General features: G+C 34.7%; 1 protein-coding gene across 1 annotated transcript in view; it reads right to left on the bottom strand.

Annotated features, from left to right (window-relative positions):
- The window catches only part of KCNH8 (potassium voltage-gated channel subfamily H member 8), a 118,547-nt gene that overhangs the window by 79,566 nt on the left and 11,461 nt on the right, over positions 1-27,520 (bottom strand). Inside the window, exons 2-4 of the mRNA XM_033511900.1 lie at positions 23,690-23,821; positions 8,795-8,922; positions 6,268-6,508 (exon numbers count right to left, since the gene is read on the bottom strand). Of these exons, the coding sequence (XP_033367791.1) occupies positions 6,268-6,508; positions 8,795-8,922; positions 23,690-23,821 (501 nt within the window). The remainder of the gene's footprint in view (positions 1-6,267; positions 6,509-8,794; positions 8,923-23,689; positions 23,822-27,520) is intronic.

Below are 27,520 nucleotides of genomic sequence, written 5' to 3'. Positions count from 1 at the left end.
AACACCATTCTTTGGCTGATGTAAATATGAATGACCAGCACCCCAGTGTCATGACAGGGGGTTATCTCTTCTACCTGCTTCTTTGATTTTTAGCCTTTGGAGTCTGCCCTTTTGGAGTCTGACTATGAGGGTGTTAATCTGTGATTAGCTAATCTCAGTCCCATAGCAACCAGAAAAGCTCCACATATCTTGACCATTATAATAACATATTAAACAGGAAAGACTTTTTTTCTTATAAACTATGCTGTGTCTTTTGAAAACAGACTCAATCCCTGAATATATTGAATAGCTAAATTTATTGACTTTTCTACAAAGGAAGATAAAGACTTTGGAGTCTTGAAAGAAAAGCAAAGAATTTGAAATATTTCTGAAAAATGAACTGGTAGCTCTGCTTTGAAAAGAAGCTAGGATGTGTGACTGCAGAAGTTTGAAAATTTCTACATGGGCAATTTTCTTAATAAAACCTGCAGAAATATGGGAGAAAGAAGTAATTCCAAAGAGTGGAGAAACATAGTCATACGATGTAACTTTTCACTAAATTAAATTTGTGTGAAGCTGACATAGTTGTTAGGTATTTCATGAACAGATTTTACTTCACACAAATTTTTCAGAAAACAAAGCAAAGATCAAATCAGTAAAACGTTCAGTGGCCAGTGGCATAACTGCTTCATTCATGTCCAATTTTTTACCACATCCAAGGGAAAACTGGAAATATTTTTCTCAGAACTTACCCCATGCAGTGTGACAGCAATTCACACACACAATATCCATAAATCATACAAAAAAAAAAAAAAAAGGGAAAAATGACCACATGCTAATTCATAAGAAGTGTGGTAAACTATTAAGCATCAAATAATTTCCTTGGAAATTACCTGGATAGTTAATTAGGAGTCTTTAAAGTTATTAAAAAATACAAAATTGTATTATCACTGTATTGCAGGATAGTAAATGAAAAATACAACAACTTCTGTAGATCTAATGAAGAGGAGTTAGTAGAGGCAATACAAATAAATTTTCAGGGTGCCCCCATTACCATAACACTTTTCTGCATCTACCTGAAGATACAGAAATACTTCCATGAAATAATCACTTGTGCCCTACACTTTTCTTTAGTTGATGTTTTTGTGCTTGCAAACAGTGTCTTGTGTATGGACAAGCATCTATTCTCCTTACAAGTTTGCAAGGAAGGTTATTGGAAAAATTTTTAACATTATAGTGGTCTTGCTCACGTGAATTCAATGTTTTGAGGGAGAATCATTAGGAAACGTGTTACTGCTTTCCAGCATAAATATTTTGCACTGTTTTCTCACATTACTTGATAATCCATAGACATGAACATTTTCTTATGACCTTCTCTTTCAAATATTAGGTGTATCAACAATGTGTTTCTATCTGTTTGCATGGTCTGTTTATATGCATTCACAGCTGACACCATTTGTTGCTTAGAAATAAATTCCAAAAGTTCATTTCAAAGCACTCCCTTGGTCCTTTCCTGGATTTTAGAATATTGCAGCCTGAAACCACGCTTTCAAAAATTCAAAACACTCTCATTTTCTTTCAAGATGCAGAAATTTTCTTAGGTGTGAGGTCCTCCAGACACAGAAAACATTTTAAATGATCTCTGTGTTCTTGCAAAGATAGAAGATGATAATCATTATAGTAATTAATAAAATTAAAGAAAAAATAAAAAAGCCTTACATTTTTAAGCAATCTAATAAAATTTATAGCATTTAATACTTCCTCATCTCTTTCCAACAAATTTCATTCAACATATATTATTTTCCATACAATAAAATATATCCTTTAATTTCTGTGTAAGTCATGAATGATTATATGAATTTTTACAAGGTTTATACCATAGTTTTAATCTCTACATATTAAACATGTTAGACACAAGGACTTCATATGATTTAAAACAGTTTATGAAAGATTTTGAGTCATTTATATTTGTGATAGATACCATTGGCCAAGTCCCCTTAGTCTACAGTGTGGTGACACAAAAATCAGAGCTTTAGTGCTTTTAAACATACTGCTTTAAAAACCAGAAATTGCTGATGAAAATTTTTTGATATGTTTATTATATGAAATATTATGATTTGATATGAATATGATATATTTTAAAATAATATTTAATGGGAGAGAGAGAAATATACATACAAAGAGAGGAAATATTAGTGAAAATCAAGTTCAATTTTCTCTCTTGAAAGTGTAAGCCATAGATCAAGTCTTCAGGTGCCAGTGTGTGTGCGGAGAGTGGAGAAAGGAATGGGTATGGGTTTTTTACCCCCACAGGTGGAAAAGTAGTATACTGCAGGAAATCACTTAAAATAACTCTCCAGTCTGTTTATAAAAAGTATAATTTTATAGCCATAATTAGTATCCAGTGTTTGTCTTCCACTGAAAACTAGATGATCCATAAATAGTAAATAAAGCTCTTCTCTCTGTAGTTTCTCCTGGCCACCTTAGATACAAAATACTCAGACCCTTTTGATCTTATTCAGCAAATAATGCATTACCATTACCCAGAAAGTCTGTGCATATTTTCACTGAACCATTGAATTAATCTCAACTCCTGTTGAAGGCCTCCTATTCAAATATCCCTGTGAGCAGACAATAAAGTACTGATAATTTTTCAGATATTATTGCTTCCTTCAATCAAGATGTTCAATAAATTAAAAAAAAAATACCCAAAACAGATAAAGAAAGGCAATATCTGAAAACTGGAATGAAACTGTTGCAGAAATAAAAATACTGCACTGGATAGTTTTGGAAGAGTAAAAGTTCAGCAATTGGAAAGTTATTACTAATGAAATTTAATCACCTTGGTGAGAGGTTCTCCTACCTTTTTTTTTCCCCCCAGAAATGAGAAAATTTAAAAAATATTATTTAAAAGTAAACAAGATCCATCCAACTGCTTCTTAGACGTATTCAGGCTCCCAGACACACCTATCCAGAAATGAAGAACTCATCTACTGTCTATGCAAATACAGGGACATAAACTTTGAAGCAAATAGTGCAGTAAAGCAGGTAATAACCCTCACCAGATTAAACACTTTTTAGGATATTTTTGATGTGTTTTTATAAAATACATTAAGGCTAACAAGCATTTTTCTGCACCTCCTTATGGTTTTTGAATACATAAGACAATAAAAAAATTCTAAAACTGAATTAATTCTGGTTAAAACTATCTCTAGTTAGAGGAAGCAAAAGATTTCTTTACAGGGGGTGTTAGAGAAGCACAAATAACAAAGGGAAACAGATAATGGAAGTACACTCAAATACAACATCATACAAGTTATCACAGGAAACATCAAGTGAAAAATTTAGTTCTGTATGAGAAGACCTAATTATCTTCTCCCTTCAGCCTCTTCCCTGAAGATGTCACAAAATGGGCTGTTATTATCATTTACCTCCTGTCTGTGTTTTAGAGAACTTTAAAGGCTAAAGCAGTTAAACTTCTAGCTAGATACTTTTCTCATAAATAATTAATTCATTTCAGTGCTCTTACTTGTAAGCATCCCAAGTCAGAAGAACACTTCCATATGTATTTTTATCATGCTTAAACATAGGTTGACACAATGTCATAGAATCATAGAATAAGCTGAGCTTGAAAGGACCCGCTATGATCATCAGGTCCAGTTCTTGGCCATGCACAGAACCATCCCCAAGAGTCACACCATACGCCTGAGAATATTGTCAGTCTTGGATACCACAGCTAAAAACAAATGTCCAAATGAATATTTATGCAAACTATATTCATAAAAGGAAATTACTCCATGCTCTCAGAAATAGGAATAAAATCAAAGTAAATAGACACTATTTCTCCAATCCATGACTACTTTTGTGATACCTCAGTCCATGACTACAAAGCTGTAATACAACTGAAGATCCCATATCAGACAGATCTCCCCATTGTGTTTCTGAGGTAGCAGCATCATAAGAAGAATTTTTCTCAGCATTTCTCATTGGCTTTTCTCAGAGCACATAGATCGTCGATCAAAGATGTGCTTGTCAGAGCCACAGCGCAACAAATGCCCTGAAACTTATGCTTAAATTTAAGTAAGCTGTCAAGCTTACTACTTACAATATAGTTATACATGTTCTGAGACATATTAATTCAAGATTTTAACGGACAAGGGACCCTGGAGAGATGACCAGATCATAAACACACTATTTTCTTTAAATTCACTGCAGGAATTTAAATGCAATATGACAATGTCCTGAAAATACTCCATAAACCTTACCTCAGAGCTGGACATTTAAATCAGATAATAACTCTAGAAAAAAATTATTCTTGGGAAAATTGAGCAATTATTCAAACTCTGAGGGAGGAATATTGGTATTCTGCAGTAGAGTGTTTGCAGTTACCAGTAACATGATTAGTCAAAGTCTCTTCTAGTGCTCCATGCACATTTCTTTGGATGCATTTAGCTACAGCCATAGTTTGATTTCCTGGACTACAGACCTAAAAATCTAACTGGAAAATATGAAGCAAAATTTACAGAAAACCTTCTTTGCTTTATTTTTCTTAATCAGCTATTCTATTGATCATAGAGATGTCTTTGCTTTTGACTTACTGATCCAAAGACTCCATATTTCGGGCATAATATATAACCAGAAAAGTAAAACTGAGCAGTTCACCATCTGTCTTGTTTCAAATACTGCAGCACATAAATCAGTTAGATACAGATTATACTCTGCTGTGCTTATATTCAAATAAACACATTTATAACACAAACCAGTTATTTACACCATTTTCAAAACGTTGTAACCTTGAGTCTACTCTTTTTATAAAGTCACTCAGGTACATCAAGTGGGATTATTTAATTTTGTACTCTTAATGTGACATTAATTTATGACTGACTAGAGTCATAACCTCATTCTTTTTACACAAGACACAGGATGATGCTTGATTACTTTCATTGCAGAATGCAAGTTTCTTACTGCCAGGGCTTGAGAATCTTTGAATGTAAATTGTTTGCACTAACGTAAAAGAGTCCACCACAATGTAATAGTGGGCATAAAATGGACATTTAGACCTTAAGTCTAATGTCAAAACAATGACCAATAGAGGAAGCAAATATTTATTCATCACAACAGCTGATTCTTCCATCAGCCATGTCACCTACCAGTCTCACTGTCTACAATAAAGCTGACAGAGAAGTGGAATAAACTTTTCAAAATTTTTATAAGAGAATCTTCTCAGTTATTCTTTAGTATTTATGGTGTTTCAATTTTCTTTAATTCTCCTAGAGAAGATTGTAATGTTGTTATTAATGTTTGAGCTAAGCTATATTTTTTCATGAAAAAAAAGGGAGGAATAAAGTGGAAAAGAAGTTTCAAAGCTGAAAATCCTTTTATTGTGTTTTTTTTTGTTCACTTTCTCTCTCAGAACCCATCCAAACCCTTTTCATGTTCAAGAAAGACATACCCAGCTTGGCTTATTTCTTAAAAATAATAGCTTCTTCACCTCCAAGTAGGAACAGATCTGTGCTCTTGTTTGTCACTGTGACAGCACTGAGTGGTATTATAACAGTAAAATCTTGGGGAACAATCTGTTTGGCTCTATTCAGGGATTGTTTTCAATATTCAGAAATACATTGAAAAAAAAAATATTACAAAAAATAGAAATTTCTTTTGTACAAAGCCATTATTAGATATGACCTTGTCTCCTTTTTGATTCTTAAGAGATATAAGAATTAAATGGATAATGGAAAAAGTTTAGAGAATGGATAAGATGTCAAACTCGAATCTCCCAAATTCTATCCATTTGTTAATATAACATATTGATAATGTACATGTGTGTTATTGCAGTGTGAGTTTTAATCTTACATAGATATTTTAAAAAACCTATTCAGCTTGTGGTCCATGATTCTTCTAAGTGTGAAATAAAAAAACCAACCCCATAGATTGGGAACACAACTTTAGCAATTCCAGGGCACATCCTTATACTGGGAAGGTTTTAGGTATCCTCAGGGTGAAACAATGGGTTTCAATCTTCCTTGAAAACAAAAGTCCCTTTAGAGTAGCAGCAGAACTACCCAAATCAATTTAAAGTACAAAAAAAAAAAAAAAAAAAAAAAAAAAAAAAAAAAAAAAAAAAAAAGAGATTTAAAGTCCGGATAAAATATCAAGCCATGCAGCTAAAATTGATTTTCTTTTAAGTCATGAAAGGGATGATTATTTCCTTTTCTAAAGTATTATTTATTCTGTGAAAATCCTAAATGCCAGAAAAGAGATCCCAAACAACCCCCAAACATATCTTACCGATGATAAAGAGAATTTCCACTGCAATGTCACTGACAGTTGTGCTTCGAGTTGTAGACAGCTCATCATGGCCAATAAAGGAAACATTGTAAGGTACAGTCACAGCAACATAAAACGTTGCCAGTAAAATAAGCCAGTCCCAGCCAGCTTTAAAAGTGCTAAAATGCAGCAATATGAATTTGGATTTTTTTGCATCTGAAACTTTGTATTCTGGAAATGCTGGTTTATCTACAAAAACATTCTGAAAAAGAGAGAAAAAGATTTAAATGAGAAAAAACAATTATTTGATGACACAGAAACATTTCTTGCAATGCAGCCCTTAGATGGTTGATGTTTCTTGCGAAAAAATCATAGTAATGTATGACATACCCCTACGCAGGCAAGAACAAATGCTACTTTTTTGTCTAACCTAGACCTCACATTTATTTGTACAGATGATTCTGTTCATGGAATAACTTTTGTGAATGTTGAGGCAGGAAGAAGACTAATAAGTTACAAATTAAATGGAGTAAGAGGGGACTGCATCTGGCAAAAAATTTCTTCCTCTGTTGAGCTAATTCTCACTGCAGAGCAATATTCTACTGGACAGATAGGTGTGAGCTTTGTATATCCATAGTACTAGAAGTAGAAACATGTAGAAAGAAGTAGCTGGTATTGAAGAAAAACATCCTATACACAGAGTGGTGAGGAGGTTCTTTCAGACTATCTCTGGCCTGGTCCTATGGACTGGACAGCTCCAGTACTTGGAGCACCTCTCCTGGTTTAGTTTCATCTGCAGGAATCCAGTTAATGTGAATGAAAGCACAATTAGTAGGAGTAACTTTTTGATTTTCTTTAAAATTGCACTCCTGTTCTAAATCAAGCTATTAATCTACCATAACATGGCTTCAGAACTGACTATCTTTGTCACTAGACTAAGCTTTGTCTTGCATCTGTCCTACCACTGTTTTATGCAACCAAGATTTTAGTGTTAAACTTCAGAAATTCTTAGCTTTCACCTTTCAGGGCTTTAACAAAGAACACCTACCCTCCCAAAAAGCAGCATGTGGGACACAACCTGTCTTGCATTACTTACTAACAAAATTCTTGCTCACTGTTACTGTGCTCCTGGTTAATGGTGTTCCAGTAACAAAGAGCCTCCCAAAACAATATTGTGCATTCAGCAATATAAGATTACTTCTGATCTTGAAGTTATTCACTATGAAATTAAAAAGACAAAACCTGCATAACCATTGGCTTAACTACACTTGCCTTGTCTGTCACAGCCTTTCTCTTTGTGTTTCCTTTGAAATACTGATGTCATTACCTTCTCTATTCTTGGTTCTTATTCATCAGTTTAAGCAGCTGAATTCTCACTGATCTTAGAGTCAGCCCAATTTTTAATCATAGGAAAGAAAGCATTCCTCATATTATTTCCAATCCATAGCTCCAAAAATCTATGTACTAAAGCTAGTAAATTAGTCCCAGAATAAATGTTTTAACATGATAAAATAACACCTGCACTAGCGTTTTGACAGTACAGGTAAGTCATCAGAAATTATTTACGCCATGTTCCTAAAAAATATTATCATATTAAGATACAATGAAAATATCCCTGGAAGACCTGGTCATATTTTGCAGGGAATTTTTTATTATTATGCTTCTTCAACATAAAAAGTTTGTAACTTTAAAAAAAAAAAATATTTTTTTTAACATTTAATCTTTTTTCAACACTTAATATTTAAAATCAATGGAAGTGTCTGTATGCCCTATGACATATATATTCAAGTTGTGTATTTTCATGTCCTTAATCTGTACTAAGATTTTTTTACTTTTAATTTGTACTGCACAAAGCAGGAGAGCTATTTTTTCTCATTAACATTTCTTTAGAAGTCATTCTGTTGCTATATTGTTGGTTTGTCTATGGTTTGATTTAGTGTTAGCAACATTCACAGCATGTTTTGTTAACTTACTCATTAGTTATAGTTACTGGGGGAATACAGAATTCATTTGAAGGAGGAAACATTATTACTTCAATTAGGAAATTAAAATATAAATATCACAACATAAAGTTGGAGAAATTCATATGAAAACTTGTCTAAACAAAATGTTACTTTTTGGATCTTAACAGCATTAGGAGTTTAGAGTAAGACCTTGAGTCTCTTTTTTTTTTTTTTTGGCAAATAGTAACAATTGAGATAAAATAATTGAGATGACAAGGTAAAGGGGAACCTAAAATTCTGAGAACCTGTGGAATTTAAGTTCTGAAAAATTTTATAATAAGGCTTTCATGGCATCAAATGTCTTTTTACACTATCATTAAATGCACTATCTTGCTATATGGTAATAAACACCACAGTAGGCAGAAATGTACTTCAGTGAGAAACATTCTAATCCTTGTTACTGTAAAATGTGACCAGGATATTTCTCAAGTACTCACTGACCTTTTATAGCACTTGAATTTTTTTTAAAGACAGTGCAAAGAGGTTTTTTGGGTTTTTTTTGGGGGGACGAGGGGGGTGGATGGGAAGAAAAGAATTTCACCTACATTATTAATTTTTAATTTGTTCTTCTCTCTTCTTTGTAGATGTCCAGAGATATGATAAAGGACAGCTCTACTCCGTCTACGTGCTGACTCAAAATGAGATCCTGCTCTTCCTCTTCCTTTCCATTTTTCTGCAGAACAGAAGTGAGAGCCCATTAAAGATCAGGAAATAACACTTTAACCTCTGGGACCTGGACTACTGACATTTCACACGTTGGTAGAAATGTAAATATTATGCACACCTTCTCTTTTGCTTAATCTTTTGCAGCAAAGAAACAACACCCCCCACCCCTGCTCCTGAAGGGCAAATAAAAACCACTGTGAAGTTTTGTCAAATGCCTTCATACAATTCAAAAGCAAGTATTTGCAACATCTGATTTCATAGATAAGATCAATGTACTTTCTACTGTTTCAGAAAGTAGAGATCACTGACCAGAAGGAAGGATGTCTAGAAGAAAGCACTGAAAATATCTTTGGGGTGATACTAGTCTCTTACTTCACAGGAAAAAAAAAAAAAAAAAAAAAATCCCCAGTGGTGCACTTTTTAAAAACAGAGTCTGACTTGTACTAGGCTTCCATTATGTCAGAATATGCTAATTTGTAAGCTTGCTCATTAGTAATAAGCAATTCTTACATTCATGAGCTTAGATTTCTTTTCCCACCACATGGCCACTGGCAAAATCACTTGACATATTCCTTGGTGACATGAAACCCATTAAGAGTAAAGACTGAACATTATTTTGGAAAGGTTTGTGGTTTTTACCTCCATTCAGATGTCTGTAATTGTCAATCATGGGAACAAATTTTGTTCTTGCTTGTAAAGCAAGTAAATTCAAAGTAATTCCAGTCACTCTGATGGAATTACAGTGAATTGATGCCAGAGTAAATGAAAGCAGACTTTTTGCGATGTGTCAGGATTAAGAAAAAAGAAATTATGGGACTAAAGGAAGAAGCCGTCTGTCAAGAAGGTTTAATTAAAGTCAATTGAATGCATACAAATTAAGGGGAAAAAAATTAAAAACCACAAAACTAATTAACAGAGCCAGAATTTAGAAGCAAGCAAAATAGCTACATCTTGAAACCTGCCTAGAAAAGCAAGAGAGATTTGTATTATAGGAGACTGATGTACTTTTGGCTTAACAGCACAAAACCATACATAACAAAATGTGTAGGAGGAAAGATTTTCCAAACTTCTCAGTAAAGAAGTTTTCGTGTAATTCATGCAAGAGCACTTTCTAGTTGAGTTTTTTTTTTTAACTTGTCAGTAAAGTGAAGGGGGGAAAAAGAAAAGTGAAAAATAAGAAGGGAAAACCTTTGTACTGCAAAGCCAAATAGCTACTCAAAAGTTGAAGGAGGCAGATGGAGAAGCTGCATACTTTCCCATCTCCAACACATATTGGTGTCAACTACAATGAAGAAAGAAAAAAAAGCATTATTTCAAAAAGGACACAACTAAATTAATGTTTTTTTAAAAAAAAGTTAATTTTTTTTAAAAAAATAATCTCTCAATCATCAAACCACTTAAAACTCAAACTAAATTTTAAGTTTTCTTAAATTCTGGGTAAGAACAAAGTGCTTAATTCTTTCTCTGAGGAAAAATTAATTTAAGTCAATTGAATTGGGTCTCCACTGTAGAATTTTTCAGGTATGGTAGCCTGGTTTCATCATATGACTTTGAAATTCTTTTTAAAGCTATTTATAGGCCTCTCTTTTTTCTCATTCTCAGGCTAAACTGCTATGTTATATGAGGCTACTCAGTTTACTGCATCCAAAAGAATTCTATGAAATAGACTTCAGATCTGCCATGAGGCAGGCTGGGAAAACACTTTTCTTGAGCTTCTGGGCAGCAATGCTTTTGAGACGCTTTAACCAAAGGCTTCATCCTCAAGCTGTACCATATCTGTCCTTAGCCTGTTGAGCCCGAGGTGGTGCATCCTGGCAGATGGCAGATAAAACAGCCTTGGGGATGTGATATGTTGTGAGACCTGGTACCTTCAGGTGGAGCTTCCTTGAGTATTTTCAACTTTGAGTACCCAGCAATACGAAGACCTTGCAGGGTGGAAGTGGATCTCTCTACCTCTGGTCAACCTTGGAAGCCTTCTCTTTACCATGGCTAAGTCACCCATGACATGTGACATGACAATATATTTAAAATATATTCTTTAAATGTATCCTTCCAGTAGCTATTTGCAGAATAACATGAAGCTTTCAAGATATGGATACATGGTTGCCTGGTACAAGGGTGTAATACTGCTTTCAGGTTTTTTCTTTACAACTCCTAAAGATGTGCTTTTCTCTCATATGCTGAGCACTGAGCTGAAAGATGTCCACAATTCCATCTCTTTCCAGAATGCCATGAGACTATGGAAAGAGTAGATGTACACATATTCAGTTATTGTTTCTTGCCATATATTTACTGACACAGAGTCAGTTCACCTTTTATCCACTCTTTAAATGAGGAGGAATTCCTTGTAAGGTTTTAAATTTTATGTGCCAGCAGCTTGATAATTTTTGGCTTTACACAGGTTCCATCTCTCCTACCTATGTTCAGTGTTTCAGTCACTAAGGATGTTGTACTCACTAACCTGCTCAGGCTGTGGGACTTGATATGGCACTTAGAATCACACCAATTGCATATTTTCACAGCAAGTGACTTCCACCACATGCTGATTACACTATTTGCAAAGGATTAGTGCTACCTCTGTGTTAATACTGGGAGTCACTCAACTCCTAGAGACAGAAAAGCATGCACTAATAAGGAAAGCATTACATTAGTTATGAAGAAACAATTTTCTTCCTAAGCAGAAGTGGGAAAAAAGTTTTTATGTCGTTATTAAAAGTAAAAAAAAAAAAAGAGTTTATTGTGGAGATGAGATGCCATCAGAGCACATGTCAGTAGCTTAGAACATAAATAAGTGAATGATATTTGTGAATTCTCTTGCATTCTGATCTCCCAATGCCTTCAGGAAAAGAAGCAATCCGGAGCCTTAGAAAGCTACACTGTTCACCAGGTGTGCCTCTACATGTGTGTGATTATTTTCTGTAACCTTTCTTCTTTTCTTGTCATACTCCGTTTACAGCTCACTATTCTGGAAGAGACAGCTCATTTTTTATAAACTCCCATCTGTTTCTCTCTGTTACTTCAAAAATTTAGGTACCTGACAGACTTGATTTTTTATTTTTTTCCATGACTGATCTTAGAAAAAAAAAGATCCAAGAATAAAATCAAGCATAAGCAGAAAGTCACTTTAATACAACTGGCTTAATAAACTAAAAGGATTTTTCATCTCCCCAAATACAAATATTGTTCTAGAAAAATCCCAGATTTCAGTGTCTGTTTCCTGGTGTTTCTACACACTCTTCCTGTGTAATGTGTAAAAAAATTCCCTCCCCAAGATAGCTCTTAAAAAGGATGCTTGCAATTTAATCTTATCTCCCCTTTTTCAGAAAAGTGGTAATACATTTTTTAACTCCTACTGCTGTCCTTCTGGTTGTTTTTCTTTCAAATGAATATAGGTATAATACCACAACCATCAGACATGACAATTACAAAAGATTTTCTAAGAAAAGAAAATAATGCAACACTTCATTGTTAAGCTCAATACGAGCCTCCTAACAGCTTAAGACTTCTTACAGTCTTAAGCATTCCCTTCTTGTGAGGGAAGGTTGCAGTAAAAGAAAGCACAATCAGACACAAATGTTTTTGTAACTTTCGTCTTTTCCATTGTGTTTTTATGAGAACATGAAGCTTCAATCATCCACTTAAACTTAACAGAAAGTGGAAGCATAACTCTTTTCTTGTCTCTTTGGAAAAGAAAACAAACTACTTCTTAGGTATAAATCAGAAATATAAACCCTGGCAACTTCTGATGAACTTTCATAGCTATATGCTGCCCTAGAAATGCAGAAGAACTGGAAAATCAGCTTTACTGACTAAATTCACACCAAACATATATCTTCTCTCCTTCAAAGCAGTTCATCAAATCCTAGAATAATTTAGGTTGGAAAAGACCCCTAAGATCATCAATTTGCAATCACTAATTGTGAACTCCACCACTAAACCATGTCCCTAAGTTCCACTCTGACACATCTTTCAAATACTTTTAGAGGTGGTGACTCAACCTCTTCCCTGGGCATCCTCTTCTGAGCTTGATAACACTTTTGGTGAAGAATTATTTCCTAAAATCAAATAGTCAGATCATAGCATTAGATACAGTCCAGAATAATTTATGGTTTATAATAATCTCATTCTCTGGGTAAAGTCTGGCATGTTCATAGAATCATGAAATAGTTTGGGTTGGAAGCGACCTTAAAGATCATTTAGTTCCAACCTTCGTGCCATGGGCAGGAATACTTTCTACTAGACCTGGTAGCTCAAAGCCCTATCAAACCTAGCGTTGGAAACTTCCAGGGATGGAACATTCACCACTCCTCTCTTCCAGTTCTCAGCTGTTCCAGTGCCTCCCCACTCCCTTAGTGAAGGCTGAGTAACCCTAATACGACCCAGAAGCACTGTGCTCACTCCATAACAGACAACCTGTGGCATGAGAGGGACCTTGAAATGCATTTTCACCAAATATCAAAATGAACTAACTTGCTCTGGCCAGAAAGTTTGCACTTTATTTACAAAAATTATCTCAGCCTTGGTAGTTCTTGGTTCTTCATAGTATTAATTTGTATCCCTTCAAAAGAACTGTTTTCACTTTTCTCATTCATGCATTAATTAAAACCAGTACCTACAGTTCCCTCTGGTGTGATACATACCCAACATACTCCTGTATGGAAATGTCTCCCAGTCTGATCAAGGGTCATTATCATTAAAAATTTTCATTAAAGGTATGCATGGACACAAAATAGAAAATTAAGATCTAGCATTTCATTAATATGACACAGGGGAATCCAAGAGTTTTGCCTATGTTCACCTAGAATACAGAGAATGAATAAAAGCAATCTGCACCTCTCAAATTTTACCCAGAACACAATACACTGGCAGTATGTGAATGAAATAGAGAGGGATGATGTAAAGTAGCCTGGGAGTTTAGTTATGGAAACACAGGCACAACTGAGTAACCTTATCTAGAGATGATAGTTCTACCAACAAGCAATGTGGTAGAGTTATCCTTAAGGCTGTGAGGCTGCAGAGATGGATCTCTAAACAGTAATTCTGCAGAACAGCAGCCAAGGAAGGACAGGTTCACCACTAGGGACAGAACCGTGACTCTTCACTGCTTTTTTATATTGTCACAAGAATTTTAGCTCCATGCTCAAAATTATGTTCCAGCCACAACTACTTGGTTGCCACCGCTATCCTGTTTGCTTGGCAGGTGTGGTTGTTAGGTTTAGGGTAAGGTTGATTCAGGCACACTGACTATCCTCTTCAAAGAGTGCAAATATAACCATCTCAGGCCATGATGGGCAATAACCCTGACTGGGCAAATGTAGGAAAGGTAGTATAGATGTAGATCTCTTTAAACACTTGGCAAGGAATAGTGCTGAAGAAAAACAGTGAGTTCCAGATTTACGTGGACTCTGTGGTGGGTTTTGTCTGTGAAAATTCTAAATTTCTGGTTTATTTAACAGTGTAGTGTACATTTTTATAAATATATTCCAGAAAATAATGAGACTACTTTATTTTAGCTATTTTGAGAGCTAAGACAGGAGCAAGCATGAGGAATAAAAAGGTAAAATTTTTGTTCTACTAGACTTTTACTCAAAGGACTAGAAAAATTGGCAAAGTAGATAGGAACTTTCCATTTATTCCATTGTTTACAAAATTAAAGTCAATTATGAGATGACAAGTAATACCAACTCCCACCTTAAAAAATTTATCATAGAAATAACATAATTTTGAATGTATAAACTAGATTTCCTTTCAAGTAATAACAGCACCAACAACAGAACATGACAAATGGACTCCATTGCTAAAATGTGTCCAGATGCAGACAGACTTGAAGAAATCCATAATGCTGCTCCATGCACACAGTGGAAGGAACACTGTGAAAATGCATGGTAACCAGGTTAATGCTCTGATTTTTAATGCTGGTTGGACCCTTCTGTGCTCAAAATACAGAGTATTGTCATATATTATCATACCTGTGTGATCTCTCCTGCTGCTCTATTCTGAAATCAGGCAGGGAAATAAACCTCTCCCATTGCCTTTCCTGTATACATTTTTATGCTGTCACAACCACACAGCCCAATCACACAGAGTGATGTTTTCACCTGGAACACCTTACACGTACTGAATTGTTCCTTTTTGAACCCAGGCTCAGTGAATGTTTTGTTAAAGAATTTGTCCATCATTTATTCATCTTACAACCCTATTTATAAAAGGTTTCCTGTAAGAAATGCAATAAAGTTTTTTGTCCTTTTAATACATGTCTTGAGAAACCCTCGTCACTTGCATCAGAAGGTAAGGGATACCACAACAGAAAGTGTGATCTTTGAACAGGTCCCCACCAATATCCCATGTGGAACAAAATAAATACAATGATGTCTACAGGAAACACAATGCTTTTAAATCATATCCAGTGTCATTGACACAAAATATGTGTCCTCAAGAAAAACAAACCACCAAGGAAATTCTGGAGACAACTGGGGTAAAGCAACTCTGAACACAAAAAAACCCCAAACTCTAAAAAGGGGTTAATCTAAAAAAGATTATATGGAAAATTGGTAGTTTTTTTCTAGGCTTTAAAAATTTCTGTCAAATTTCAGTTATTATTCAGGGGACAGCACACCAGCAGTTGCCAAAAAAGAGAAAACTGATAAAAGTCTTCTTTGGTATTAATGACAGAATAAAATCACTACCATGGGCAAGAGGCTGCAGGAGTTCTGTTGGTTGTATGACACATTCTTCCTGTCAACAACAACCAACAAGTCACAGAAATGTTTGCTGTACAATGGATCCAGGCTAGCCTCTAGCTGCCTTCTTAATTCTGTTAATTGATTAATTGATTCAATAAGAAGATGTACCTAACACACATATCAGCTATACACTGTAAACATTATTACAGAACATTTTTTAAAGGACAAAATTTTACACAGAATCAACGGTATGATTATCATAATTTTAGTATTATGCCTTCAGAGAAAATTCAGCTTTGAACAGAAAGAGAAAAGAAGCAATATTATACATTACTATTAATGTTTTTATGGATATGAAAGACCTTTAAACAGCTTATGAGATAAAAATCCTTAAACACATTTTGGTCTGCTGATCCTTACACTATGAAATAAAAAAGTGAGTGAGGAAACAGACACACAAAGCCAAAATAAGGGTTCTTTCTCCTCTTCCATTTTGGTTGTTAATGGGAGTACACCCTAAATAAAAAAATAAATTTTCCTTTTTAGATGCTTTTTTCCTTTTTAGATGCTTGTGTTTGGGTTTATCTCATAAAACTCAGAACTGGGAAAAAAATTTAAAAAATACAAAATTTTCTTCAACTATTTCCAATAGGCTGAGTTTTGGTAGAAGAACTCTGAAAGTGAATTACTTTAAACTATTTTCTCATTTATTCATACTACTGCCAAAAATTATAGAAGTCTTATAAAGAAGTAAAATATTAAAGCTCAAAACCAGATATTTCATAATTGTGTAAAAATAGTTTATTTGCCAGCTTTCTGCTGTTACTACTCTAGAATTGTCTTGCAAATGGGAAAATTGCCATTTTTATTATGTCATTGAATCTGAGACATTTCTATTGATTCACCAGAAGTGAGTGGTCATATGTTGTTTTTACAGAATAAAATGTAATGTTGAATTTACAGCTGGGTCATCACTCACTTCCAGCTGTTTTTAAAGTGACTGTTTTTTCCTGGAATAGTTTGCATTTCCCACTGCAAATTCCCACAAGGCTCGTGAGACAGTGATATGCTCATACATCACTATGAACAAAAACATAACTCTAATTATAAAGAGAATATTTGAAATATTTTTCAAGAACCCCTAGAACTTAAATAATGCCAACTATAAGTTACCAAGAAACTTCTCATTATCTTCAGCAAGTGTTAATATCTAGCTGTTTGTAACTGTGTAATATTTAAGGACATAATATCACAGAACCCAAATGTTTTCTTTTTTCCTTTAATTCCATAAATTTAACCATGTATTTTATTTATTGTTATTTTTTCTTCCTTTCTATATTCAGAAAAAGACCATATTTTCAAAGTTATTAATTGCAAAAAAATATTATTTTTGAATTTGCACAGATGATGATGTTAAAGTGCACCTTGCTCACTCAAGTGAAAATAGTAATGTATGTGCCTGAATAACTGCTATCTTGTAATGAAAGCATATCTTTTGAGATTTATGTACAATACAGAAGCCGATAAATCACCCATAAGAATGTTTTGTGGTCAATGTAATTTGCCCCAAGTTAAAACAGCAGGGGGAGGGGGAAATAGATGTTTTAAAAAATAGTTTTTAAAATTAAGAAATATCTAAGTTCAAAACCCTGTGATGTGTATCTGTTTCATGCCGTCATTGAAAGACCAAGAAATTATCTCTGATTATCCCTCAAGGAATGAGATTCTCCGACTCTGAGAGCGACTGGTCCTAAACTCAACTGGTTTTACAATTTTAATTATATAATTTAGGACAGATAAACCCACCTCTTCTACAGCTATGCAAAACTCACTTGTAATAAATCTTACTTGCTGTGTCTCTACAGGACCTCAGAATTGCTCTAAGAAGCCACAGCATGAACTACATGCCCTAAAACTGCAATTACAGTTAAATTCTGCAAATGGCCCCAGGCCTCCTAAATGTGTTTCTGAACACAAAATACACGTGAAATATGCATTCTAGTCCTCATGGTCTCTTAATAAAATGCAAGAGACCAGGTTGTGTCTAGGCCAGTAAGTCTTTAAATATAATTCTCCCTTTTCAGACTTTTTTCCAAAAGAAATAAGAAAAGTTGTAAATTATATAGGAAGGTTTCAAACCATCTGATTCATTAAAAAATCACCTGCCACACACACACAGCTCTGAAAAGTTCTTCAGCAACATATGTACTGAACATATTCCGTGTTTCTTCTATGCTTTCTCTTGTCTCTCTTACATGGCTGAGTTTTCAAACTTTAAAAAGAATGTCTGAAGATACTTTCCAATAATCTGCCAGAAAAATGAAAAACAAAACAAAACATGAAACCCAAACAAACAACTTCTCCCTTCTCCCCCCACCTTGATAACTTTGTTTTCTAAGGAAAATCTGGAAGCAATGGCATAAATGTATCTAGGAACTGGAGAGTATGAACTTTATAGTTGCTAATGTATATATTCTCTCAACCTTCCAGGATATCCCAAAATACAACCTGTTGCTCTGCATTTGCTCAAGAATCAGACTTTGCTTTTCTTTTTTTCTCATTTTCATTCTACATGCATCACAAAGAACACTTTTCCCTCAGCTCCAGAACATGCCCTGTGCCTCTCTCAGAGCTGCTGGAATGGAAATGCCACATGCATTTAAAAGTCAGTACAAGGCTAAAGCAAGAGCTACAAAGATTGATATGTCTCCAAAGATTCAAGGCTCAAATACAACTTATTTGCTTGGATAAGAAGGTGAAAAGGTGAGAGGGAGAGCATCTACGTGCTCACAAATGCTAAAAGGAACAGGGAGAGAAGGGCAGCTCTATTTTTGTTCCCTAAATATTTAATTGTCCACAGACTAGGAGGAAAGAAGTTTCTCTCTAATGATGGCACAAGGGTTTTGGACCCTTCTTATTTTGGTGGTGAGCCAGGAGCAAAGTCATCCTAGGGAGGATATAACTGAGTCATTGCAGAATAAAGGCTTCCTCAATATGTTTTTCTTTTGGGCAGCGGGAATATTGGAGTAAAACTCTGCTTCTGTCCCACCTTCTCCATTGAAAGAACTGCATGGTGCCTGTGCATCCTGAAACAATTTTAACTGCTTTGGTTATTGTAAGTCCAGGTGACTATATGGTTGTGTTCCCCATCTCAACACACTGCCTCCCAACAGGTATAAGAGGCTTTAAATGAAAAACTGTCTCCTGAATATTCACTGCAGTAGCTTGAGCAATCATGAAGTAGCTGAGACAGTAATTAAGCAGAACAAATCAAAGTGCACATTGCAGAATTTCTTGCAAGAGACCAATGCTGCTCCAAATAGACATTTTCAACATAAAAAATCTGGAATATAAAATGTTGGCACATAATATTTCACTTCTGGCACACTGAAAAGAACATCTCCTCCCTTCAACAAATGATGCATAATCAAAATAAATCTGTCTCCTTAGAAATTCATATGGACCTAAGGATAACTAAGAAGCCAGAAAAAGCCAGACAGTTGAACCATAACATGCGTCTCAGTTTAATCTGTGGTGGCAGAAGGTGTAGTCCAACATTTAATTCACATTATTTCAAGAGCAAAGGCATCTTTGCCAACAGGCAGACAAACCTAAAACATCAAATTCTGTTTAAAAAAACCCTCTTTTTTTGCTTTGTGAGGAGTCAAACACTGGAACAGTCCTCCCAGAGAAGCTGTGGAGTCTCCATCCTTCATCCTCTTGAGCACATATCTGCATGTGTTCCTGGGCAATTCATTCAATCTGACCCTGCTTTGAGAAGGGGCCATTGGACCAAATAATCTCCAGAAATTCACACCTAAAATACTGTGTGATTCTGTGGTTACTATATATTGCACACATTTTTATAATAATTCTGGAATAAAAGAAAATCTGTCCTAAAATCATTGCTTTCAAACAAAGAGTTCAAAACTTTCCCAATGAAATAAACCAAAACAAAAGAAAGTAGATTACCAATAAAGACTAAAGGAAGATTTGTAGAATGAGTCAAATTAATCAGGGGAGTTTTAGCAGTGACTACAGGAGTGGAACTCTATGTAACCTAAATTATTCCACATTAGCACACAGATTGGAGGTCTAAAAGTATAAAATCACAGAATAATTTATTTTCTAATTTTCCTACCTGGATTCCTGTATTCCCACTAAATTCTAGCATATGTTCTAATGCCATATGCAGAAATGAAAAAGCACTGACTCATCCATGCCACACTGGAGTCCAGATTTGGAGAATAGAATTTTCAGTTTAATCACTTTTCTTCCAATAAGACAATGGAACTTTGAACTAGTTGATTAAAAATTAGCTCATTGTAAGTTACAATGCTAAAATAAAACTCCCATAAAACTAATTAAGAAACAGTTTATTAAAAAAACCAAAAAATCAAACAAACCTTTTCCTATATATTGAAAAGACCACCAATTTGTTTAACGTGCATAGTTTTAGAAGATAAGGTAGTCAGTTGCTTTCCACAACAGCAAATGATTACAGATATTATTAAGGAGATGGAAAGCAGAGGGTATTTCTACAGCAAACTTACAGGTAGGACAAACATGTATGGTTGAAAGCAAATTAGCATTACTGAAGCCTTTGAGGATATTGTTAAATTGACTTAAAAACCAAACCCAAACCAAAGAAGTTTGAAAGTTTCCAACTGTCATAGCACTCCTTAAAGACTGTCAAACTTCTCAGGCACTTGTTTTTCCATTTTTCTTATATGAAAGTATTAGAACAAAGTCTGCTTCCCTCATTGGTTGATAGGGCTCTTTTCACTGGAAAGTTTTATACAGAAGAAAAGTAGGAAAAAAAAACCCTTTTAAATTTGTATTTCGAATGACACATTCAAAAGAAAAGGTCACAGACGACATCTGACATTTGGGCTGGGTAAAGGAAAATAAGGTAAAAAAGTGGACTTTTGCAAGGCACATTGGCACAAAGGACCAACTGAAGTTGTGTGAATAGATGAGATGAAACAGATAAGAAAATGTCTGCAGAAAATCAAAGGCAGTATTGTGTCCTGAGATTTGCAAATGTAAATATAAAATGCACAAGAAGAAAGAGGCCATAAAATCAGAAGATAAAGTTCAGGAAGGTGTCATTGTGAAAGTACAAGGAGAACAAGATTTTAGAGAAGAAACAGGTGATATCAAAAGTAGGAAAGACCCAAGGAAACAGGAGTCTACAGAAGGCTTTTGGGGCACAACCAGTGACAGTGTGCTACCATAAAGTGCTGGTGGAATGTCAAGGGGGAAAACCAGAGAAAAGGAACATGAAAGAATTTTGTTAGATAAGTTTTCTAAAGAGTTTAGAAATTAAAGTGAGACAGAACATAACTATTAATGACCCATACAGATTATTAAAGTAAGTTCTGGGCAGAAAACAGGAGAGACACAGAAACAAAAACATTCATAAAGGGGCCTGGCATGGGCAGAGCAAACTGAGGATGCTTGTATCTAGGTTTTCCTTCCATACACAGTCTAACCTCAAGAGATATGTTTAAAAGGTAATAGAAAACTATGCATAATGGAAATTACCTTGTAGAAATAGCTCAGCTTCAAGTCTAAAAATTATTTGATGTTTGAAAGGATAAATGAATCCTTGAAGAAGTAAATGAATCTCTGAACATTAAAAAAGTTTTTTCATACATTCAAACAAAACACTAACTCAAGTTTTTCATTAATACAAGGTGCATTGTACATTCCTGATAGTAGCTGTGGTCTAAGTAAAGAAGCACCAATTACTTCTAGGAGCTAAATATTCTGGAATTTCAGATACTGAATGAGTTGCACAGATTGTGCTGATAATTCTTTTCTGAAAATAATGAGATGATATTCACCACTGGAGGAATAGTAAATCACTCTGCATAGGAATAATTTTAATGTTGTTAAAAAAGAGCTGGAATACCCCTACATTTTTTAATATAGTCAGATAGAGGTACCCAAAATTAAAACACTGAATTAAAAAAAAAATTGAATAAATGGTTAAATCTTGTTTGTCATCTCTATTTTATAAAATGTATACTTGTAAAAGCCCCACACTAAGTGTTAATTTCTGTTTCCATGATGCTAATGATTGTCATGGTTTTAAAATTAGTATGAAGGGATGGAACAACCAAGTTTCAGGATGGTGCTCCAAAGAATACCAAGGAGAAAAGCTTTGGAAGAAAGCTGAGTGTTGATATTCATTGCTTGTAGCAATTGAATGGGCATTTGCTGGTGTACTGAAACCCTGCATAAGTGCGTTCCTGTGTCAGCACACAGCAGAGTTAAATCTGCTTAGATTTATAATTTGACACGAAACCACGTCAAAAGACCATCTTAATCCATCCTAAAATACCATGCAGCTACAAAATGTTTATCAGGTAAACAGTAGCTGTCATTTTGCAAGTAATCAGCAACATACCTATTTCAAGTCATCACTGGCATAATGTGACTTCTCACTGAGTGTATCCTGAAAATTTGCATCACTTGTAAGAAAATCGTTAGCCTTTAGAACACAGATGTTTTGACAATCTCTCTCCTACATGGTTCCACAAAATTACTTTCCTAAAACTTTTATAGGAGTAAGGTTTTCTGAGGCTTAAGGAGAAACAAGGTAAAATATTTTTCATGCTTTTATTTTTTTTACTTCAAGAGGTAGCAACGGGTTGAAATTGAATGTAGCAGGAAAATGTACTTGTGTATTACTTCAAGTGGACTTGAAAAGCAGCAAAACGTACTCCTGGACTACTTTTCAGTCTTCCAGCTTAGAAATTTTGAAATATATTCAGTGCAAAAATGAAGGATAAAGAATTCCCCCCCAAACTTTCTAATAGTCAGGACTTGAAAATTAAGTAAAAGGTGAAATTATTTGCTCAAATATACACAAGAGGCAGACATAAGTTTTGATTTATAAATATTAATCAGCACAAGAAAGCATAATATTTTATGGTTTAAAGTACTAAAATTTCGTAAAAGAACACTGAATGACACACCTCTGTAACTAAAACAACTTTTTTGTTGAAAAACCATTTCAAACCAGAAAAAGTTGAATATTGATTGTTCTCCTACTTTAGAACCTATGAGGAGTAAATGTGTTCTAAAGGCCATAACAATGGCCCTTTTGAGATATACAGAGATCAATGGCTATCACAGGGTGAAACATTTAAATAGACCCCAGAGTTTAACAGGTTGGAAAATTCAACAATGACATTTTAAAGAATGCTGAGAGTTACTCTTGGTGTCTACAGATAAACTCTTTCTAAACAGTTCATTTGAGACCAAAAAATTACAAAATTAAAGTGTTGGTTCACTACACCTTTACAACATACAAATCTGAAACAAGTTCACTTCCTTTGATACACAAGTCGATGCTCTCTGCGTAGCCTTCATCCCCCTACACTGACTTTTCTTCGTGTTAGCAATATTTAGCAAACTTTGATTACACTATACAGTCAAAATTATTTTATGGCACTTGTGAACAATTACCATAAGACATTTTTCCAAATTTTTGGAACATAATCTTTGCAGTGTTTCCTTTCAGAAACGTACAAAAGAGAGAATGTATTTATTATACTATTGGACAATTCTAATGACATAATAAGTCTTATAGCTTTATAGCTTAAAGTGTAAAGTGAGATGATACAAGGAAATATATGCTTATCAATATGAAAAATAATTTTTAAAGCCATTTTAAATTCTATTCATTGGAAAACATGAAAAATGCATTAATTTACTCTCTGCCATGCTGAAATCAGATTCATAGATGGAACTTTTGAAAAGGTCTAGCTTTTCCAAAATACACCTCTATAAATCCAGATAGTAAATAAATTAAATCATAGTACATAAAAAAAAAATAAAAAATTTAGAACAAAATACTCTGTCTCCTAAATTCCATCTTTACAGAACCAGCAGCAATATGTAAATAATAAAAAACACAAACAGATTATTTATTATTCCATGTCATATATTAATTTCTTCTTCAAAAAATTAGGAGGTCTCTGTATTGAACAATGTGCATGCAAAAGAATGCTCATGCAGGTGCAATTCTTAAAAACATAAATGTTGGTTCTTATCAATGTTTTTGCAATTTACACAAACCTTCCTTTTTGTCTTCTGCAGCAATCTTCACTTTTGTGTCTGTTATATCTTTGAAAGAGGCCAGAAAGAGTACTACATCTCCTTTTTCATTCTTTATAGGAACAATATCCAGTAAGCACCAGAATGAAGACCCTGCAAGGATAAAAAATAAATTTAATTCAAACAGCTGTCTTTTAGCAGAGAGAGGGGGAAAAAAAGGTGAACTGCTTATTTAGGAGGTCAATAGCCAGGGAATCACAAGTGTTCAGCTCATGTAAATCACTTTGCATCACTGGTTGAAGCTCTGTAACACTGCTTTCTCCAGACGCAAGACATAAATTTAAATGCAAAATTTATCTACAGGGATCATTAATAGAGTTTAACGAAGCTGCTTACTCCTCTGAAACTATGCTTTCCTTTGAACTCTCAACTGGAGTTACTTATTTCCTGGAATAGCTTTCGCTTTGTTAACTTGACATTTGAAGCATTCATGTCTGCTATTCAGTCATTCCACCTTAATCATCTGACTTGATACTCATTAAAACCTCTTGACCTGATATAGTCAGAGCATCATTCCTCTAATTCAAAGATATTTAAACTAATAAGATATCAGACTTAGAAAAGAAATAAACTTGTTGCACAGACAGTGAGAGATATAATATCACACATCATCTCTAAAATTAATATCAGCTACCTTCTTTACTTTCTTTAATATTCACCTTTTTAAGACTAAAGTTGGACAAAACTAGGTTTGGCAATATTTGTAATTCTGGTCAACTTTTCTCTGTCCACATCTGCTACATAATGATGCAATTTATAAGAAATTCTTATTGTTTGCATCACATGCCTTGTTTACAAGATATGTTGTTCAATTCCAATGACATAATTCATAATTTTCTTATCAACACCACTTGGAAGAAAAAAGTATATAAGAAGGAAGAAATTATAGGATGAAAACATCCTTGATCCCATTCCCATTCATTCTGGGGTAACTCAGCCTAGTACCAGACTTTTGTCTCTTTCAGGTTTTTGGTATCAATGCCAACTGCTTCTATTCCCCATTAGCCTACTAATATTATTTATAAGAGACAGAAGTCCACTAGAGACTTTAAAATTTATTTTTTGTACATGTCTTTACACTTCCACAATCTGCTACTTCACAACATACTATCTTTAGCATTCTTTTACAAACAAAAGTCTACTTAAATTCATGAAAATAAATGACACTAGTTCCCTGGACCACTACTGCCCCAGCTGACTACTGACAAATGATCAGCTGAGCTGTGGAGGGTTCCTTAGAAACAGCAAGCAGATTAGCCACTTCCTGCTGCGCTGTCTTCTGAAGTTTCTAGTTTTCAAAAAACTGGGCACAGGAAGGTCACAATTAAGTTTTATAATTTAGATTTTCAAGTGGAAGTTCCCTGGCTACCTTTTGAACACTGTAGATGAGCATGATAGGTGAAAGAGCAGCTTTTCTTTTGAGGGACCACGACAGTTAAAGGTACAAAAATTTGCTTCAAAGGAAATTCATCTGGCCATCTCTGGCCGTCAAACTCCCCAAGAGTCACACAGGCAGCTTTGAGATTAACATTACTAGGTCAGCAATCTGGTAAAAACTTCCACTTAAAGTATTTGAAGAAGGGACAGGGAGAAATTGGAACACAGAAGGAAAGAAAACTGGAGGCCAGAAAAACCTATGGAAAGAAGCAGACTGTCTTGGTACTGGGTTTAAATATTCTTATCTTGAGATTTGAAGACAAAGGAGGAAAAGATGCTTTTTTAAAGGAAGGTAAAACTTATGTCGAGAAGGAAGACATTTTCATTGTCCCTTCTCCCACTTTGATTCTCCTTTCTTCCTTTTTTTTTTTTCTTTACAGATTTGACTCTATTAAAAATTCTGGGAAAAAGTGTTCAGTAGCATTACTGTCAGAAATGTTTTAGAGAGTTATCACCCTCCCAATCTGAAGTGGTCCATTCAAAGAGAAGAAGCATTAAGAAACTTTACTGCTTAAAAATGGAAATATAAGTCTTTTCAAAATACCATCATAACTTCTAAACTGGCCAAACTCCTACTGGCAAAATTCTATCGAATTTTTACCTGGCTGCATTCTAGTAGTAGTTTCAGTGGGCAAGAAGTTTCTCTCAACTCCTCTTTCTAAACACCACCAAGAGGGCCAATGTTAAGATGTTTCTATCTCCTCCAGAAGTGGAACCATATCTTACTCTTTTCAGTTGTTACATGTGTTACACACACACACATACACACACACACACACATGCACATTAGCCATTAAGGCCTGAAAGAAAGTTGCAGGCATCAGCCATTTCAAACAAACCTAACTCAGTTACAACAATATTATCTGAAATGATAGCTTTGTAGGTTTAAGGGAGGTATTACAACATGGTCAATCATTAGAGACAAATCGATTTAATATTTAATGTTTTGATGAATTGGTTCTTTTGTATAATCAAAGTGGATTTGAATTTTTTACAGGTGAACATTTGTCACTGAACACTGGTCACTGAAATTGTTCCACATCCCATCATCATTTAGTTTCTTTCAATCATATTTTCTTTCATTTTCTTTTCTCATCCTCTTTCTCTGTAGATATATCTGAAAATATTTTGACTAAGCAAAGCAAACAGGCATAAAATATGGTGTGTGCCACTAAAGAAAACACACATCCAATACATGCACAGGCTACTTCTCTCCTGAGAAGTTCCAGGCTAATGCCCTCTGTGGTGGGCTGTCAGTCCTGGCAGTACTGCTACACTGAATCTTTAGAAGTTCTAAATCTAAGTTGGTTGGTTTGGTGGGGGGGTTTTGGTGTTTTTATTTTTTTTTCCTGCTTTTTCTTTAAAAGGAGCAAAGGAATATGAAGTTTTCAGACTAGGTGAGATGATCAGTTTTAGGTCAGGACTAGGTCAATATAAGGTTGCATTCTGTCAAGAAGAGAAGAGCTTTCTCTTCCGCTATTGAGGAGCATTCTCGGAGAAATGAACTGCAATGCAATCTGTTACATAGCTTTTACTGAAAGCCAGCATCACATAATTCTATAAACCAGAAGCAGAACTTTCTCCTCATCAAAAAAAGTAGTGCCCTATTTTGTTACAGTTCTTTTGAATGCACTCATCTGTGAGACAGAAATTCCTTCCCTGCTTCAGATGGTGCATACAAAGGTTTCCTGCATTGTCAAGAGTCGTCTATCAAAGAAATTTCTTTTGGAGGTTTATTTATATACAGAATCTTTTTATTGCTTCAAGCCACCACTCTTGGAGAAAGAGTCTAATCTTTCTCTTGCATTATGAAGTGAAGGGTCAAAATATATTTTAATATCCTCAAGGCTTATATAAGCACATCACAGGGAAGGAGAAAAGAAACCAAATGAAGCATAATCTTATCACAAGGCAATTTGGCTCTAGTCCACCTTTTATATGTACAAAAAAAAGAAGATTGCTTTATGGTCACTCTCTCAACCACCCTTTCTACCTTTCCTCGTTTTGACAGCTAGAAGTCTGTCCTCAGACTGAAATCAAAACAAGGGTCAACAGACCACGGCATTTAAAAGGGAGATTTTATACAAAACCCTGCCATTAGAATGCCAGTAGTCTTGAAAACCAAACACTCTTTTCACTAGAAAATAAGGCCTGCTGAAACCATGGGACAGACTGAGACCATTAGCTGTGTTGATGAGTTGTGTGCACTCACCGTATAATAGGTAATCTGCAGTCATGCCCACTCCAGACAGAGCCCAACTAAATGCTCAGAATGGAAATATCTTTGGTGGATACTTGGGTATTGTAGAGGTTTCATAACAGAGGTATGACACAGGATGATGGTCTGCAAACTTT

The sequence above is a fragment of the Parus major genome, chromosome 2 (assembly GCF_001522545.3).
Source record: "Parus major isolate Abel chromosome 2, Parus_major1.1, whole genome shotgun sequence".
In the NCBI taxonomy this organism is placed as follows: Eukaryota; Metazoa; Chordata; class Aves; order Passeriformes; family Paridae; genus Parus; species Parus major.
This window is presented reverse-complemented; position numbering and strand designations above follow the sequence as displayed.